This window comes from Electrona antarctica (assembly GCF_951216825.1).
Source record: "Electrona antarctica genome assembly, chromosome: 4".
Classification (NCBI taxonomy): Eukaryota; Metazoa; Chordata; class Actinopteri; order Myctophiformes; family Myctophidae; genus Electrona; species Electrona antarctica.
In genome coordinates, this window is record NC_136809.1 from 23,893,784 (window position 1) to 23,913,243 (window position 19,460).

Genomic DNA, 19,460 nt, shown 5'->3' on the forward strand with positions numbered 1-19,460 from the left:
TTGTTTGTGATCAAATACATACCTCTGAAGCCATTTAAAAATGTGTCCTTGAAACCCATAGTAGGTTTCTTTAGAAGTATATCATAATTGACTGTATCGAAGGACTTTGATAAGTCCATGCAGAAATATACCCGAGGCAAACTCATTCTTATCTCTGGCTTTATAAATATGATCAACAAGTTGCAGTAAAGCCATGTAAGAGAGATGTTTCTTTCTGAAACCGTACTGGTGTTCATAAAGGATTTTCTGATTTTCTAGATGTGAAGAAATATAGCTTTCTCAAGACCTTTTAAAACAGGGCAACATTGATATTTGGCGATAGTTTGTAAAATAGCCAGGGTCCCCAGATTTAAAAAGATGAATTATTTTAGCAACTTTCCTCTTCGATGTCTCCCTTTTGACTGATACCTGTCCATTCAAACTCTAGACGGACCTGCCCCAAAGTTATTAGTGCAGCTGCGTCCGGCAGCTGGCGAAAACTAGAGTTCTCAACAGGCCCGAAAATACCTACCTGGCCCTACCTGGGCCCTCATCAAACCCAGTACACTCAAGACACTGCCCCCACTGCCACCCTTATAGGTCTATTATGGTGTATATATAGTGGTGTTGTGTGTATGATATACAGTAGAGAAAAGATGTGAGACAATTGGAGATAGCGAATACTGACATGTACAGTACATGTGACCATGCAGTGATAGCTTAGGGCTGTACAAACTACACTTCAAAGGACATGATATTTGAAATCAGGCCAGTTGTCATCTAGCCAATGGGTTCTTTTATTCATAGACGTATAATTGATTTAGTGTTTTTTCTATTCAACTGTCTTTCCAAAGGATTTGCTGAATTGTGAAAAGAGAGAGTGCACTCAAAGCTGGCAGGAAAATGAACACATCAAATGAGTAGTACTTTCTCTATTTCAGAGGTAATTACAATTGTTTGCCTATGATGGGTATTGGTACCATGTGAACCTTTCAGGGTAAGAAAAGTGATGCACATCCTCCATTGGTGCTGAGCCAAAACTGTAGAAACAGTAAACAATAAAAAATAATGCAGGGGCTCAGATGCTCCAAACTTTATTTAGTGACAGGCAGGCAGAAAATTCAACGTTTCGACCTCACAGTCTTTGTCAAGTATAAGCATAACTATAAGTTTAATACATCGTATTTTCTGCCTGCCTGTCGCTAAATAAAGTTTGGAGCATCTTAAAGTGAGTTGCGAGCCCCTGCTTTCTTTTTACCATGTGAACCCCAACAGCATTTGCCCACAGTCCAAGAACAAATCCTTTAAGACCTGTAGGGTCAGAGGAAAATTTGAGAAGTTTATACTGGAGTGCCACTGAGGTGAGGCGGCTGATTTTCTTCAACAGTAAACACCTGAGGTCACCGTTGCAAAGACAGACTGGACTTGCCCCTGTGACCTGTCCCAACGTCATCATGAAGAGAACCCCTTGCTAATATTAGCTTCAGCGCAGGATCATTGACCAACCAGAAGATCTGCGAGGAGTTATACAGTAGCTAAAATGACCTGTGAAATGTTTCACTGCCATCTGTATTAATTTAATGGATCGACTTCCACACAGTGCCAGTGAAATCTTGATACTATGGAGCAGATTATTCATTCATTGACCAAAGGACTACAATAATCATCAGCAGCAGCAGTGCTCCCAAAGGACTACAATAATCATCAGCAGCAGCAGTGCTCCCAGGAGTCCCAGCACCACAGCCACAAATCTCTTCTGCCTCCGTCTTATGAGCACTGCAGAGCTTAAAGCCAGCAGCACCAAGCCTGCCAATGTGATCACCAGACTGACGCCATCCTGGGTCATGGAAAAAGTTCTGGAGATATTTTTCAAGGCACTTGCACCAAATTTACAATTTAACGTGCTCCTTGGCATTTTGGTACTCCGGAGTGTGTAGACCACTCTACACAAGTGGTCGCCTGAGTGACGAATAGCAGCGACATTGAAAACCTCGTAAGGAGGAATGAGCACCTGCCCCTCTCGGTCTATGGCTGAGTAATGTGTTATGTCAGCTCCGAAACAAGTATAGATCTCAAAGCAAGAAACACTACCGAAAGAATCCAGCAAGTCCCTGCTTGAAGAAGTCAAGATGAAGCTACCAAAACGCATGTTTTTGTCCAGAACATTCTGATTAAAGGAAGCGTTACTCCTGTGATAGCTGGTAATGCACGGTGTTCGATTTGCCCTGAGTACTAGGATTGCATCAGAGAGGTAGAAGTAGAGATAGTGGTACTTAAATCCATACGTCCCATACTTGTGCTTCTTTGTTTTCACGGCTTTGTTGAAGTCATCCTGGAGATCTTGGAGTTCATCATCAGTGTGCATGTATATCGCCGTGGCGTGGTCATCTTCCAAATCCTTGTGGGCAGGTTTATTTGCTTTTTGTTCAACTAGAGCCCAAGCGTTACTGAAGTTCTTATTGACATGCCACTCGAATACACCAAGCTCATGAATCTTAGCTGCCACCTCTGATCGGCATCCACTGTACATGTCATCGATGGAGTCAGTGGCCATATCCAGAGGCAAAGAATCATTCTGCTGCAATTAGAAACAGAACAGAAAATGCCACAGTGAAGTGGAAAAAGTAATGTATTATGCAGTTTATTATTTCAACATTATTATTTCATCAAAAACATCTCTAATTCTCCATATTTAATATTTTTATGTTTTTCATAAAAGGAATGCTCTATTTAATAAATATTAACGCAGTTTCTTTTATAATTACGTGCCCAATAGAGGGACCCCAGGCTGAATGCGGTTACATGTATTAAGAGCTTGTGTCAAATAATAACAACTTTGCTCTCCATTGGATCACAAGTTCCTTTTTCCATTTCCTGAAAAGTAACATTTTGGACATAAAAGGTTGTTTCGCCTGCTGTCAGCCACATAATGTCTGACTGTCTGTTAAGGGCTATTGAACTTTCAGCACACGTGTAGTGTACATGTTTAGTGCAATGCATGTGTGTGGGCGTGTAACATAGCTCACCTCAACAGGTTGCTCATGCCACCAGAGTATCAGAAATGGGTCATGATATAATACCAGTGTCGTAACCAGCAAGGCAACAGTCGCAAGCGTTGCCCAGTTTGCCATTGACTTGCTCTTCGTACATTTGTCTCTTGTGCAGCTCCATGTCTGAATGGGAGCAATTGTTTTTTATTATTATCTCATTAACAATATTAAGTAAATATTGAAACAAACCACTATCACAGGTTCTTAGTATCTTAAACTTGTTCCTTGCATTTCTTCATTCCTGGAATATTTGCAATGAGTCATTGGAATTTTCTGTTGTGAACTAATTGAACATGAAACACACAAACACGCACGCACACACACACACACACACACACACACACACACACACACACACACACACACACACACACACACACACACACAGTTTTATTTAGACTTGTATTTAGCCTTGTGAGGATGTCAAAATAAATGTTTTTCTATTCCCCACATGAACCACACACACACACACACACACACACACACACACACACACACATGGACAGGCGCATGCACACACAAGTTTAGCTACTATTAATGGACATGAACTATAAAAACACACATACGTAGGCTGTTTACATGAATCAAAATACCCTCGAATTTTCCCATTAACACAAACATAATGAATGTGATCTTTAGGTTTTTAGGCTTACCTTTTGACAGCCAAATGCAATCATTAGGATGGTGGTATTAGAGATTCTAAACTATGAACTGTTGAAAGCACAGCATTCTACCCAAGTGACAAAGTGTGTCCCAACCCAAGTCCAACCAGGATTTGGGCAACAGGATATACTGGTACGGCAACACAGTATGAGCAGGAGTACTGTGCTGTGCCTTTGACTAACACTAAAGCTGTGAGATCGCTGAACAGCAGCTACAGTATAGTGCAGAGCTTTTCTTGCACGTATCATTAAGAAAATCTATATTATTTGATAAGAATGAATTCAGACTTCAGACCAAATGAAGTGTGTGTGTGTGTGTGTGTGTGTGTGTGTGTGTGTGTGTGTGTGTGTGTGTGTGTGTGTGTGTGTGTGTGTGTGTGTGTGTGTGTGTGTGTGTGTGTGTGTGTGTGTGTGTGTGTGTGTGTGTGTGTGTGTGTGTGTGTGTGTGTGTGTGTGTGTGTGTGTGTGTGTGTGTGCGCGCGCGCTTTGGACAAAACATTTACACATATCCATTTGAGTGGTGTGTTGACAGTAAAGGCTAGAGGTGGGGGAAGTAAAACATGCTGCAATAAAGCCTCACTAGCTCTGTGACTCTGTCATGGTGTCATTTCTCTTTGCATGCAGGAGAAGGCACTGCACATGTGTGGTTACACCAGTACATCCTGTTTGACAGGAAACCACACCAGCAAAACTAAACAACAGATACATCCATCTAGTCAACTGGAGCATGCAGTAATAGAGAAACAAACAGAAGAAGACATTGACAAATGATTTTCCGTTTTCCGCAAAATGTTCCTGTTGTATAGTTGAGCAGTAGAGGACTTTCTCTTCACATGGAATACAACGGTTATAGCAGTCACAATGATGCCGATAACATTGTAAGTTGAATTGTATGTATGATAAATCCTGGTTAAAAACGTTGAGTTATATACTGTAGGCCTACAGGTATAGGCTAAACATGAACAGATATGTGTCGATATGTGTTGTTAGTGTTTGGTGTGTATTTTATGTGATATATTTCATGTGATATTTTACTTAAATCGATGATGTTCATTCTTACGTTTGTCATGGACCCTGTTCACCCTTTCCAGATGTGCTATGCCCTGCTTGGAGAGGCAAGCAGCATGTCAATTAGAATCCTTCCATATCTGTACGATCACCTCACTTCTTCTCTCGGTGGGATCAGGATTATTCATCGTCATATTTCTGATCTTCATCGGATGTCCTGAAAAGGTACTTTTTAATATAGTTTATATTTTATAAGATCACAAAAAATGAAAATAGCCTATTTAGAACTTTCCTCTTTCTTGACATCATTTCATCTTTTCATTTTTATTTTCCCTTTCAATGTATATCTTGCTGCAGGGCATCTTCAGCAGTACTGGTGACAGCATGCATGATGGTTGCGACTCTGAAGTTGTCCAAATACCCGTCACGCAGTGGTGGGAAGCTGGTACAAACTTGAGTCAAGCATGGAGTATTGCAGGACGAAAAGCAAAGAAACCCGTACACAGTCACATGGAGAGAGAACATTCTACGTCCATATACTTGTACACCAACGCCACAAATCCTCACATAGGCCAAGATATCAAAATGGCCACAAGAACAGCAGACATAGATGTTGACAAGGAAATATTTAACCACCACTCCCTTTATTTTTACCTGAGCAAGGCCATTCAGATCCTGAGACATGATCAAGTGTCCTGCGGTTACACACACCTCAGAACACATGCGATTTGGAATCAGAATGTCTCCAACAAGGACGTACACTTTGGCACCTTCATATTAAACTTTGCAGAGCGGAGCATGGACTTGTCAAGGAACACTTCCTGTTTTGACATCTACACATGCTTTAGTGCTGACATAACATATTATTCCACCTTAAATCACACAGGGCAAGTGCTGATTCCTCCCTACGAGGCCTTCAAAGTCACCAGCATTAAGACAAATAACCAGCAGTGCAAAGTGCTCTATACACTTAGAAGTAACATGGATTGTGTTTATGATAGAGATAGGGATACATTGCATCAAATATCTGTACCATATAATGTATCCAAAATTATTCTAGTCACTGTTGTCATCATCGGTGTCATTGTCGCAAGTTCCTTGCTAATCATTGTCTTTGTGAAAATGTTGAAAGTTCACAAGAAAAATACAGCCATCAACAGTTCAGACATGGATGTCTATTACAGTTCCATCGGCGTGGAACTGTAAATTTGTGGTTAAGTTGTATTGGCCAACTTTAGTCTTCAAACTTAACGTTGTACTGGCCAGGGAGCTTGGATTGCACAGGCGTAAAGTGCCTGTCCACCGCAGAGTCTCAGAGTTTAAATCCACTGTGGTGCATCTGGATTGGCCGAGTGTCTATCGATACAAACACAATTGGTTGTGTTCGAGGGAGGTGGCAGACTCCTACAGGCTGGGGCGTTGCCTGTCAGCAGGGGCTGTTGGACAGGAGGAGTAGGACTGAAGCACTACATCCTTCTGGTGAGGGCTCCTCACTGGCAGTGGGGCACAAAACAGTGGCAAGACAGAAATGTTTGGGGAGCATTAATTGGAATAATAACTAAATTAGGAGAAAAAAGGGGTGAAAATAATTGGCTGTAAGTGATATGATATGATATTGTTTATACAAAACGTGTTTTTGTTAAAAACGTTAAAGCTATATTGTGATAGTATTAATATAAGTTATCTCTAACTTGGATCAAGTTGGTATCCTGGCCTGAATGCATTGTGTCCCTTACCAATGAGCTGGAGAGACAGGGAGACGGAGTTACTGAGCAAACACTCAAAAGGTGATTGTGAAATGGGAATTCTCCAATTTGACACAGTGATAGAATAATGACCTTTTCACATGGTTTCAAAAGAAAATGTGAACTGACCTACTACTATTGTATAATCACATCACTGTACTATTTGCACAGTGTTAATAAAGTATTCAATCAATGAGGAATTAGTTTGGTTATTTAACTTATTTCAATAGGGTTAGGAGGATTAGTTGCCTATGTCTCTGTTTCCTTGTGTTTTTGTACCCCTTCCCCAGCCTGCCAATTCCATATGACACATTCAAATAAGCATGCAGTTAATTCATATTAATAGCAGTTACATACTGTCTGATCAAAATAAAAATAAAAACTCAACATGATACAATGGTAGGCGACCCTCCCTCCAATGAGCATGCACTATCTGACTAAATGCATAGGATATAAAGACTGTAGGTCCTCCACTTCGATAGGCCTACTGGCAATTAATGCTTGAAATGTTTCATTTGATTTTAAAAATAATTTAACTTGGCAAAATGTGAAAATGTGATGAACACTTTGTTGACTTCAGTCCTCCAGTCTTCCTTGAAGAGCGCCCTCTGCTGAGGATATATTTATATTACAACCTGTAATCTCCTGTGTGAGGTCAGGGGAGAGAAATGGAACCACAAGGGGGGAAAATGTGCACTAAGCAAAGAGTCTAAGACTTATCTAATAAGGAGCTCCTTGTTCACGATATAACAAAAAATTTCTATTGTTACACTTGTTTCAACCTCATATTCCTCCTGTTGATTGTGATCACCAAATGCTACAGTAGTTGATAAACAACAACAGCATATCCACTCTGGTAATTAGGTGAAGAAAAAATGAAAATTGCATAATTATTTTTATTTTGCATTTTATTTTCGTTTTTCCCATAGATATTTACAAGAATATTGATATAAATTATTTTAAGCCTAGTATAGAATCAAGCCATCCAGGATCCTGATGAGTCATGACCATAAAACCTTTGATTCTGTGAAGAAAAAATAAAAAATAAAATGCCAAACAAATGGTGTTTATTAAATGTAGTAGGCCTATATCATATAATTAAATATTCAAGTAGCCTATTTTTTTCACAAAATCATTTGTGTTTGATTGCTGATTGCCAGGCTTTTTATGGCAAGTATTTTGTTCTCCATTGAATAAGCAATATTTTCTCATATGTTGCTCTTGAACATTTGTTGAACATAAATTATGTGTAAATGTGTTAAATGAATCTTAAAACATAAATAATTTATGCCTAATGCCCAATCGTGTTTTTTAATAAATGTAGGCCTAAAACACAAACCACGCACGCAAGCACACACACACACACACACACACACATGCACACACTGTCACACACAGCGAGAGCTTATAATTAATTTTGTCGCTACTCCAAAATACCTTTGTGAAGGCGTCACTGCTCAAAAGTCAACAGACCATATTAACACTGTGGTTAGTGTAAAGATAAAGGTAAATATAAATATGTCAGCCAAGTAGGCCAACGTATCTCCCTCACATAAACAATGCAATTCTTTCTCCTTGAACACTATACACAAGTTCGTCTTTACTCTGTGCACAACTTGAGAGTGGGTTTTGTGTATTCAAAATATGCGGTGGAACTGGATGGTGGAATATTTTAGCATCACTCAGATGCTAAATATATGAATGAAGAGACACTGAGCTCATGTTGCCACACAAAAGATGACTTCACAGGGAGATAGACAGGGAGGTTTTCGTAGGACTTAAAATGTGACAGGCTCTGATCAAAAATAATTAACAACCGTTTTAAGGTCACTAAATAAAATACTAAATAGCTAAGCTGTGAATTACTGTGTTTGGAGAGGCTATGCGCCAGTGATGAATGATTAGTATATTTGATTTCATTGGCTATTGTCCAAATTGTTTCTGGTTACTACTGAAATACTAGGTCCTTTGTTTGGAACCTACCAATGTGTTGGCTAAAGCAGTTAACTAAAGATGACAAACACTGACTCATTGTATTATGTTGGTGGAGTTCAATTTGCCTTGAACTATTAGCTCCCATGGAAAAGGCCTGACCTAAACATCCCGAGCGGCAAGGACGGAGTTCTCCGTTCAATCAATTAGTAACGCCCAGCGCTCAGAACGGAGATTGATAAAAGGACGGAGATTTATTGATATCAAAACCGATCGCATGGCTCCACAGGCTGGGAGCGTCTGTTGCACAACATTCGATGTTATTTCCCAGTGGGAAGTCATCAAAAATGTTCCTCCCCATTTTAACTGAAAATCTTAAAACATGAATAACTCTTGATCCGTCCAATTCTAAGCAAAGATTATGTGTTAGACAGCCCATTGCGGTCCCGTCGATAGTCGCGTTAGAATTAATCATACATCCCGTTGTTGTCGATCGCCTCTGGAGTGTTTTGGCTACACCAAGCTACTTCAGCTACATCCGGGATAGCACCTGGTCCGTCGCTAAATGTGCTCCGCTGCTATAAATCGCTGGGCACTCAGATTTAATGGATTAAATAACCCTGGGCGTTTGGTGTGTTTTTAATTAATTGTTCACTTGAATATGGCAACTTTAACAGCAATGTTATCATAATTGTATGTTACGTACAGTATATTATCAGTGACGTTATGTTAAGCCTGCTGTCATCCTGTTTAGTAACATTAACTGATATTTGATAGCACAGATGGTTGAATTATCTTTATTCTTTTGTACAATAACTTTATTTTTGAAATCTGACTTTGTCATGTTACCACTATTTTACAATACAGACAGGTTCATCAGTTAATTCATTGGTTCAGTACAGCCCACCATGATTTAATAGTTCAAGGTGACATTGACAAACAAATATCGTCACCGGCTTCCATTGAAAATGAATGGTAGGCCGTACCTTTGTATCTGCCCGTGTGAACGCAGCATAAGGTGAAGTGAACCTGAACTGTAGCCTCTCTTGCTAATCCTTTCTTTCACTGTCTCTTTCTTTCTGACTAAACATGCGTTACGCAACCCCAGGTGACCATGCAAGGTTATACATAGGTCATCTCGCACCAGTTATGATTATTATTTGGAAGCCACATATTTTCAGAAGTCAACATCTGCCTTTGCTGTGTTTCATCAATAACAAATATAATGTTTAGAATGTTTATATGTCCTTACTACTGTACATTATCTGCCAAAAGTTGCCTGAACCCAATCTCAATTGTACCCGTGTCAGAGTACCCGTTCCACCCATCTGTGACTGTCTGTGTCCCTTTTATGCAGAGTACCCATTCCACCCATCTGTATGCGTCCCTTTTATGCAGAGTACTCATTCCACCCATCTGTATTTAACTGATTCCCAAGCAGCCGATCTAACTCCTGAGCCACTGCCACCCCCAGCACTGGCTCATAATTTCTCACGAGTGTTTCTTCATGGCTGAATTGTCATGTGAAGGATAGGCGTGGGAGTGACCTGGGAGAGACAACCGGACGTGACAATCATGATAACTATGTGATACCTGAGGGCAGAGACTCGGGGGTGTGATGTGAGTTTTCACGTACTGTATGCATATGTATGTGTGTCACTGCACCACCCGATAACGGGGAAACATATACAGTGGGTGGTGAGAACGCATGCCCAACGCATCATGGGAGATGAGTTTCTCTCTGTCCAGGAATTGTATGAGAGGTGGTGCGTTGTCAAAGCTCAGCGTATCAAGGTTCAAGGTTCAAGGTTCAAGGTTAGCTTTATTGTCCCTTGCGGGAAATTGGTTTGCAGCCAGATCATAGTAAAAAATACACACAACAACAACATTCAATACAAGACTGAGATCTAAGGACAGGGCACTAGAGACAGAGAATTCATGACATTCAAAGTAGCAAAGTCAGAAAAAGTGCATTAGTGGGCAGTATGTGCAAAGAGGCAAGAATAAAGTGCTATCTGCTGTTCAGCAGTTGAATAGCAGCCGGGACAAAGGATAGTTTGAACCGATTAGTCTTTGTAGTGTAGCACCCTCAGCCTGACGACCTGAGGGCAACAGGTCAAACTCAGACCGAAGTGGGTGATCCGATACCTCCAGGAGGGAGGAGGCTCTCTTAAGCATCTGCCTCTTGTACAGTTCTATGAGTTGGGCTTGGGTTCTCCCAGAAATCTTACTGGCCACTTTGACGAGGCTGCTGAGCCTGTTCTTGTTTGCCAGGGTCAGATTACCGTACCAGGCAACCATACAAAACATGAGAACAGATTCAATAAAACTTCTATAGAAAAGAGTATCAAGAAGAACAATGTCCTCATCATGCAGCCACAACCTGTTCATGCTACTGCTGTGACAACGGCCGCCTGGCAACTATTCCGTAGTACCCCTGGCATTCCTGTGTTAAGTTTATCAACTGTATCTCGGTTCTGACAGCTTTACTTTTTGAAACGATACTGCGAAAAGGGTTTTCGCCACTGTTTGTGGACGGCTCGACCCCATTTAGACCTTTGCAGGGATATCCTGCCACGGAACCTCATCTATAGATATTGAGGTTCCAAACGGAGCTAGCCAGGCCCAGGGTATTGGCTGGTTCCAAACGGAGCTAGCCAGGCCCAGGGTATTGGCTGGTTCCAAACGGAGCTAGCCAGGCCCAGGGTATTGGCTGACATTTGTAAACAATTCACAGTGAAAGTATGGAAACCATTGCTTGTGTCGTGAACAATAGATCAGGATTAAGCAATTACACGTGTGTCGTAAACCTCAGATCGTGTCACGGAAGTAAGTATTTAAGTATAGTCATGTAACTTTGATCCACTGAGAGAGTCAGGGAGTGACATGCAGCCACGGTCCGCTGGGGGCCAGGAATCGAACTGAAGTACTCGCTGTCAGGCATCAGAGCCCATATGGTACGCGCCTAACCACTCAGCTATTGACGTCCCTAAGCTGTATGATGGTACAGACAACAGTGTGATCAGTTTTGAAAAGTTGAGCTTAGTATGAGAACATTTAGTAATCAAAGAAAAAAAGAAAGTCTCTGGCCTTGTGCAATGGCCTTGTGCACTAAAAAAACAGAACAAAGCAGATTCACGTGAAGAATTCAAACTTGCATAGTGCACCCACACACAACCCACACAGGCACACACCTGCGTGCGTGCGCGCGCGCGCGCGCGCGCGCGCGCACACACACACACACACACACACACACACACACACACACACACACACACACACACACACACACACACACAGAGATAGAGATAGAGATAGAGATAGAGAGAGAGAGGGGGGGGGGGAGGAGAGGGAGAGAGAGAGAAAAAGAGATCGGAATTCTTTGTCATCATCATGCCTAAGTGGTGAAGTGTCCCCTTATCACCCAAGAAAGGTGTAACCAACCACGTATAAGAGGGCACACGCATACTCATTCTCTCTTTGTCTCACATGTGACATAACTCAGTGTAAGAGATTTGACATTGAAAAGTACACATTGGTTCATAGAAACTCATTCTCTCAGGAACTGGATTACTAGGAAAGTATAAGGTAAGACAAGAGTGTTAAAGAACTTTTACAGTCTGGTTGTCAAGGTGATTGTCAGGGTTGTACAACATACGTTTTTATTATTTTACAATAATTGAATCATATGGTGTGTAACTTTCCGTACTTGGCGGTTTAGGGTAAAGAAAGTGGTTTGAGAGCCTCTAAGTGATCTATTCAAGTCTTAAAAACTCTATTGTTTGGGGAAATTAGAGGCACCAATTTCCATCAGTACTCCCTAGTTGGCTTGCTATATCAACGTACTCTCATCTAGTCTTAACTCTCCTCCCACATTTGCAATAACATTGGTAGAGGTTGTTTCAGTCTGTTCCAGGAAAACATGTGAACCATGATTAGTTGTAGTTATCAACTTATCTGCTGTGCTGGTGCCTCTTTTTAATCCATCATACACTTTTACACCACTTTTCAGGCTTTTTAGCTGCCTCATACGTAAACCAAGTCTTTATATTTCCTTTAGTCTATTCAATAATTTTGAAGCTTATTGTTTTTATAATGTTTTTATAGTGCGTGCGTGCGTGCGTGCAGTCAGTATAGAAGCCTACAGAAGCTTCAAGTAGCCTATTATAGTGTGAAGTGGCTAAATCCAATCAGCAGGCAGAACTTTGCACGGCACAGTTCTCATGCATTTTTCTCCGCAGTGGGTTTGTAACTTTGTATCCATCTAAAATTGATTGAAGCTTTTTATATACCAGTATATATATTATTATTTAATATTTTTTATTTTTTTCCAAGCTAAATCTCCAAATATGTGCTTGTACAAGTTGTTGCGTGCCATATGCCATCTACTGTATACAGTAAAGGTAAAGCTGCCTGTTTGTCTGCGCAGATATGCCTGTAGGCTATATGGATTGGACATGCCCAATGTCAGTGCAAATCGGCATATTAGACACCCATAACCAGTGGACTGGCTATAGAATTTCAGTGCAAATCGCCATTGTTGGGCAAGAGTTTCTGTTTGATCACAGACCAGAACTTGATCATCGAGAGAGAGAGAGAGAGAGAGAGAGAGAGAGAGAGAGAGAGAGAGAGAGGAGAGGGAGAGGGAGAGGGAGAGGGAGAGGGAGGGAGCAGTGAGATAGAGAGAGAGCAGTGATGTTGTGTTTAACAGGCAGATGCAAAGATGCAAAAGATTCACAACATAGAACATAACACATCTTTGTATCTGAAGTTGAAGCCAGTTCAACTTATTTGCAGCTTTTTATCTTTATATCTTTTGTAGCAGCTATGTCAGATTTGCTTTGTAGCTTCACTTCGCTGGCTTTCATTGAAAATGAATGGTAAACGATATCTTTGTATCTGCCTGTGTGAACGCAGCATAAGAGAGAGAGAGAGAGCGCGAGAGCGCAGAGAGGGGAGGGGGGGGGGGGGAGGAGGAAGAAATATGGAATGTTATTGTGACCGACTAGTCACCACCCAGGGCAAGGAAGGACACAAGACAGGGCAGCTTCCTTAAGTTGACCTTTTTATTCCTCCATGTGCAAGGAATAACACAACATATGACACTTTACACAGGAAAGCAGATGGCTCTCCACCGTCCGGACAGAGGCTCTCCCCTCAGTGTTTGTGGAGATGACTGATTGTCTCCACCAGGCCGAAGGCATGGGGAGAGAGTATGTTTTGCACTCCGTCCGTGTGTGTGTCCGTGTGTCCTTCCGTCCGTCCGTTACCAGCTAATCTCCGGCACCGTTAACCCGGTCGATGCCAAACTTTGCACACACACTCCCTAGATGCCAACGATGAACCTCTGCCCCGCATTTTCCAGAACGGCCTGTTATAGCGCCACCATGAGGCAGCTTTTCACATTTGTTACCTAAAACTGCACCGATCTGCGTGAAACGTTGCATGCACACTCCCTAGAGGCCAAGGACAAACCTTTGACCTGCATTTTCCGCATCTGCCTTTTATAGCGCCACCAGGAGGCCGACTTTTGTAAAACACATTTTTGGATATTACTCCTCCAGATTCTGTCCAAAAATATCACAAATCGTTACACAGTATCTCTATGGTCATGTGCTCAAGTCCGATATTTCATATTCCACCCTAATTGGCTATAATTGCCTTTCACAGTTTGCAAGATTGCCCCGTTTTGAACAAAAGCCTCAAATCATGAACACAGCATGCAATTTACGTGAAATCTTTCACACATTTTCTTACTAGGCTGAGGAATATATCCCACCCTTTTCACATTGGCCTGTTATAGCGCCACCAACAGGTTGATTTTTGCAAAACAGGTTGATTGGAACAAAATGCCTCAAATCATCCAATTGCCATACAAGGCAAACATGTTTATATTACTACTACACATTTTGCCAAACATCTCACACAGTCCTATCCTCCTGGTGGAGACCTGTGCCCAGAAGGGCACTTTTTCTAGTTTATCCTGTTGTGCCTTGATCAAGTCCATGCACAACAGGTGCGCAGCCACACCCAGCTCTGAGTCCAGTTCTAGTTTGACTCAGGCCAGGTGTGACTGCTTAAATCAGTCATCCTCCCTCTCACATACCCCCCTCGTTAAACTGAGGCCAGCCGAAACCTACTCCCCCCCCCCCCCCCCATACCAAGCAAAAAAAAAATCTTAACACCAGACTCTGACACAGGGCAGCTTTCTTACGTTTGTAGCTTTATTCCTCCAAGTCAAGGGAATAACAATTTGAAAGTATCACAATGTTAGTTTACACAGGAAAGGAGATAGCTCTCCACTGTCCGGACAGACGCTCTCTCCTGAGTGTTTGTGGAGATGCCTGATTTATCCTGTTGTGCCTTGATCAAGTCCATGCACAACAGGTGCGCAGCCACACCCAGCTCTGAGTCCAGTTCTAGTTTGACTCAGGCCAGGTGTGACTGCTTAACTCAGTCATCCTCCCTCTCACAGTTATTGATTCATTTATTTAACCATTGCTCCATTTCGACACAGCACCCTCCTCATTCTTCGACATGGCTGCCAGACGGTCTTCTGTCCTCCTGGTGGCGCTGTTGCTTTGCCTGCCGAGCTTCCTCCACAGCTTCCAACCCCTGTTTGCATTTGATGGCAATACCACCTCCACTCATCGTGACATCACACAGAGAGCCATCCTCAGAAAGACAGCAGAAGTCTGTCAAACCCTCGCAGCCGATGAGGGCAGAGGCTTCAGCCTGACGGTGAGATACATTGACTATTAGCTATACTGTATGCCTGAATAGAGGGTATGCGCATACATAAAGTGAGTGGCAAAGTGAGTTTAACGTTGTTTAATGCAATCACATATGACCTTTCTGTTGGATGTATGGGCAAGGCCAGAATGTAATTTTTCTCAGTTATTCTTGCTTAACTTCCGGGGATGATGATGATGTCACACGCATACTCTCCATATAGGGCTGAAGATATGACTTCAAATCAATATCACAAACCATTATGTTAATGAACGATTATTAAAGAAAAAGAGAAAATAGCAGAACTACATGCTCACAACGCTCTGTGATGTGTTGTGAGCTTGGAGATTGGCTATTTATGCTATTTTTGTGTTGGTTATTTACAACCAATTTAGTTGATTATAAAAAAGACCCTCCCCCCTCATGCATACAAATACTACAGCATTTTCTCATTGCTTTGTCTCTTGTCTGTAGATTGATGACAGCCTGACAGCGTTTAGCGTGCAGCAGGCATGTTCCTCTGATGGGAGAACCGTCGGCGCACTCCTCTCCACCGTCATGTTCCAGACCTCCATCGCTAAAATCTACCTCAGCAACGCCGCCGTAGACGTGTTGCTAGCACTGAGCACGCAGCACCACTTTGACGACGAGTCCTTCCAGGCAGGAAGGGACATCATCAAAGATGGTACAGATTTCCTGTAGCAACTCAATCAGCAGTGATGGACAAAGTATAGAATACTAGGGAAATGAACCTTTGAATTTAATCTCTGAATCTCTGAGTTAGATCATGAAGAGTAAAGATACATTATGAGGGGAGAGATACGAAGTTTATTCATTAGAATTCTGAAGAATAGACAGAAAAGCAACAGTTTACATATACAGTCAGTAAGTCACTCCCCTCAAGGGAGGGAGAGAGAGCTTGGTACATCATTATAGAGAAAAGAGACCTGTGTTCCGAGCGTATCTTTCTGTAACTGGCAGCACGATGTTGCAATAATATGATCTCATCTCAAGTTGATAAACACAGTTTCGGTTTAAGGTCATGCTGACACATACTTAAGATTATACTATTGGTAACAAACGCCTGTGGTCTCAGAGGCTAGCTACACTATTGGAAACTCAAATAAGATAATTGGCTATATCTTTACAGTAATGACAAGATAAACACTTACATTTAATCATAAAAATGATTAAAATAGAAGCACATTATAGAATTATATTTATCACTCCAGTCCTGTTAAAATATTACTCAACTTCTGCATTGCTGTATTAAATTTGAGATTTTGTTCCCAAAATTCAAAGATTTTCCAGATTTTATTTTATTTTATTAATAATAGTGAAAATATTAGATCTACGTGTTGTGAGCTTGTAGAATGGCCATTAGTAATCAATACGAGCACATCCAACATATTTCAAGATTTGAATGATTTGCCATTTTCTATGGTTTCACTGCGAATGATTGATAAAGCACTCATGACATCACTGTAGTCTGAAGAATAATGCTCAAATGTGAACTTTGAAGCCATTTTATCAATGCATCCAAAGCCAAGTATATGAGGGTGTGTGGAGAATATTTGCCATTCAGGTTCTAGAGACAGACACTTAACATTATCAGTGAAGGTGAAATGAACAATTCCAACAACGTTTCTCAAATTCTGTGGTCCTATAGGTGTGTCAGCTATTAAAGCCAGCGTGAAACAGGAGAACTTCCTCGCAGGGAGACTGACCCTGGGACTAATATGTCACACCCTGCAGGTGAGGCAAATAGTCATAGAGATGAATAGATGTAGATGTTTAAAACCCAGTCCACACCAAGATGACAGATATTTGTGCCATGTATCTATCTTTAGGACTTCTACAGCCACAGTAACTGGGTGGAGCTAGGCAACAGTGCTCCCTACAGCACTCTGGTCAGGCCTGACCAACCTCTGGAGAACTTGGCAGGTAATTCATTATTCCAATTTATAAATACGCAACCACCCGCGGATTGCAACATTTTGCTGATATTTTGTGCGTTTTAAAAGCTATAATAAGCCTATAGATAGATGCCATCAATTTATTTCCCACATTATTTCACCCGCTGTTTATCCAATATTAATTTATAATATATTTGAATGACCCAAATCCACCCTAAACTGCGGTTATCCACGGCAACTGCGGCTAAATCCGCCATCCGCAGGTCTCTAACTTGCGCACACGCTTGCAAGAGTGTGAATGTGGATGTGTGTCCCATGAGGGAAATAGGTTATGTAGCAATATGAGAGAATAACCTCCTGAGATGACCATATTTTGGGATGTTTAGGCTAAATTCTCCCCATCAAATTCTCCATCAGGGTAACAAAAAAGTTGTATCTAATCCACTTACAATTGAAACCTAAAGGTTTGACAGGGAGGCTACTCTGTGTAGACTGCAGTGAAGGAAAGTGGTGTGGGTGGAGAGGGAAGGGTCCTCCCTTCTTTTGAGAGAGAGGGACAAAGAAACTAGCTGACAACTAGCTGACAGAAACACGCCCACAGCCACTTCTTATCGCTAAAGTATTTGCAGTATTGTCTTGAGGCCTTTGTGTACAAGTCAATCAGCTGCAGACACAACATACCACGCCCGCCCCCCACCCCAGTCAATCAGCTGCAGTAGATCTTATCTCAACTCATGAGAAGTGTCACTGGACTCATCATAAATAATACATCACTGTCATGCCCCTGCTATCAAAATAAATAAACACACCTTGCACTGACTCACAATATGTGCCTCTATCTCTATCTCGCACGCACGCACGCACGCACGCACGCACGCACGCACGCACGCACGCACGCACGCGCGCGCGCGCTTACTGTACACGTAGTCTCTCTCTCACCACACCTTCTTAATCTTATCCCACCTGCTACATCTGTAATCACATACTGGTGCACCTGCATTCTCTTTGTTTGTTTTTTAGTCTTGTGAACAACTTGATCGAACAATGCAACATACACACTTGCACACCCACACAAACATGTTCCACAAATCTGTGATGACCATATTGATTTTGTGATCAGTTGCACAAACAACTAGTTTTCATCCATTCAGTAATCAGATATTGTATGTCCTCAGCAATAATAATAATAATAATAATACATTTTATTTCCCTTTCAGGGCACTCAAGGTCGCCGTACAGCAAGTTAAAAACAGTTGACACAAAACACAGTTAAAAGCAAAAGCAGACAATAAAGTAAAAGACAATATTATTGCTTAAAGACAGATAGCTAGAGAAACATATAATCATAGTCATGGAAAGGTTGCATTATTTTCCCCAAGAAGTAGCAGAATGTCCTTTTTGTTTCTGAGTAATCTCATCTGACAATCAAATAATGTGCAATGATACTTGTAACCAGATGACCTTATTCCATCTAAAATCAATGCTGATGTTTTGTAGGCCAAAGCACACCAACCTGTAGGAACTGTACAGGAGAGAGTTGCAAGGACAACATTTTGCCTGACGTACTGCAGCAAGGACTTCTCACATCAGGATACTTCAATTTATTTTCCTCAACAAAACCAGCAGGTATCATGCACGCACGCACGCACGCACGCACGCACGCACGCACGCACGCACGCACGCACGCACGCACGCACGCACGCACGCACGCACGCGCACACCAATCAACCCCATAGAAAGGAAAAGGCAGAATGTATTTTTATTTATTTTTTGGGGCCGCTGATTCACTAGGGACCCGCTGTGGGCCATGAATACAGGTCAGGGCATGATGGACATTGCAGTACGGTCCAGAGAATTTATTATATGTCTTATTGTCTTATTTGCCATTTTTTACTATTTTGAAAACATTTTAAAATAGTTCAACTAGCCGATCTACATCGACACGTTGTGATCTTGTAGATCGGCCATTTGAACTATTTTAAAATGTTTTTCAAAATGATAAAGAATGGCAAATAAGTTTAACGATACAATTTACAATTTCCAAATTAGGCATTTAGCAGACGCTCTTAATCCAGAGCGATTTACATTAAGCAAGAACTAAAAAGCATGGCATACATCATCAGTTATCATGAAACATGCGTAGGCTAAGAACGTAACAGTGGAGTATCTATATAATGAAACTATACATCTAAACTATACAAACTATACTATACTATACATATATACTATAAAGTGCTACAGTATGACTACATAAAATGCAATTCTAGTGCTGTCTACGTAACATAAGGGGTAAGGGGTGGCACAAGATATAGTCATGCCTATTTGCTCAGACACTATGACGTAAAATTCTCCATTCATTGTCAATGGGAATTTAATGTTTGTTTAAGACATTAAAAAGCTGGATGTAGGAGGGGCTAGAACCCCTCAGAAATGAAG

General features: G+C 41.5%; 2 protein-coding genes across 2 annotated transcripts in view; one reads left to right on the forward strand and one right to left on the reverse strand.

Moving 5' to 3' along the window:
• LOC306922477 (von Willebrand factor A domain-containing protein 7-like) overlaps nucleotides 1-19,460 on the forward strand; it is a 45,896-nt gene that overhangs the window by 7,279 nt on the left and 19,157 nt on the right. Inside the window, exons 2-6 of the mRNA XM_079500118.1 lie at nucleotides 14,894-15,117; nucleotides 15,583-15,793; nucleotides 16,778-16,863; nucleotides 16,959-17,052; nucleotides 18,522-18,650. Of these exons, the coding sequence (XP_079356244.1) occupies nucleotides 14,894-15,117; nucleotides 15,583-15,793; nucleotides 16,778-16,863; nucleotides 16,959-17,052; nucleotides 18,522-18,650 (744 nt within the window). The remainder of the gene's footprint in view (nucleotides 1-14,893; nucleotides 15,118-15,582; nucleotides 15,794-16,777; nucleotides 16,864-16,958; nucleotides 17,053-18,521; nucleotides 18,651-19,460) is intronic.
• On the reverse strand, nucleotides 1,646-3,807 carry LOC306922091 (ecto-ADP-ribosyltransferase 4-like; the record flags this gene model as incomplete). Its single annotated transcript, XM_079499484.1, has 3 exons — nucleotides 3,683-3,807; nucleotides 3,006-3,152; nucleotides 1,646-2,557 (listed from the first exon to the last, which is right to left on the reverse strand). Exons 1-3 carry the CDS (start codon nucleotides 3,704-3,706, stop codon nucleotides 1,646-1,648), a joined length of 1,083 nt encoding a protein of 360 aa, XP_079355610.1. The 5' UTR covers nucleotides 3,707-3,807.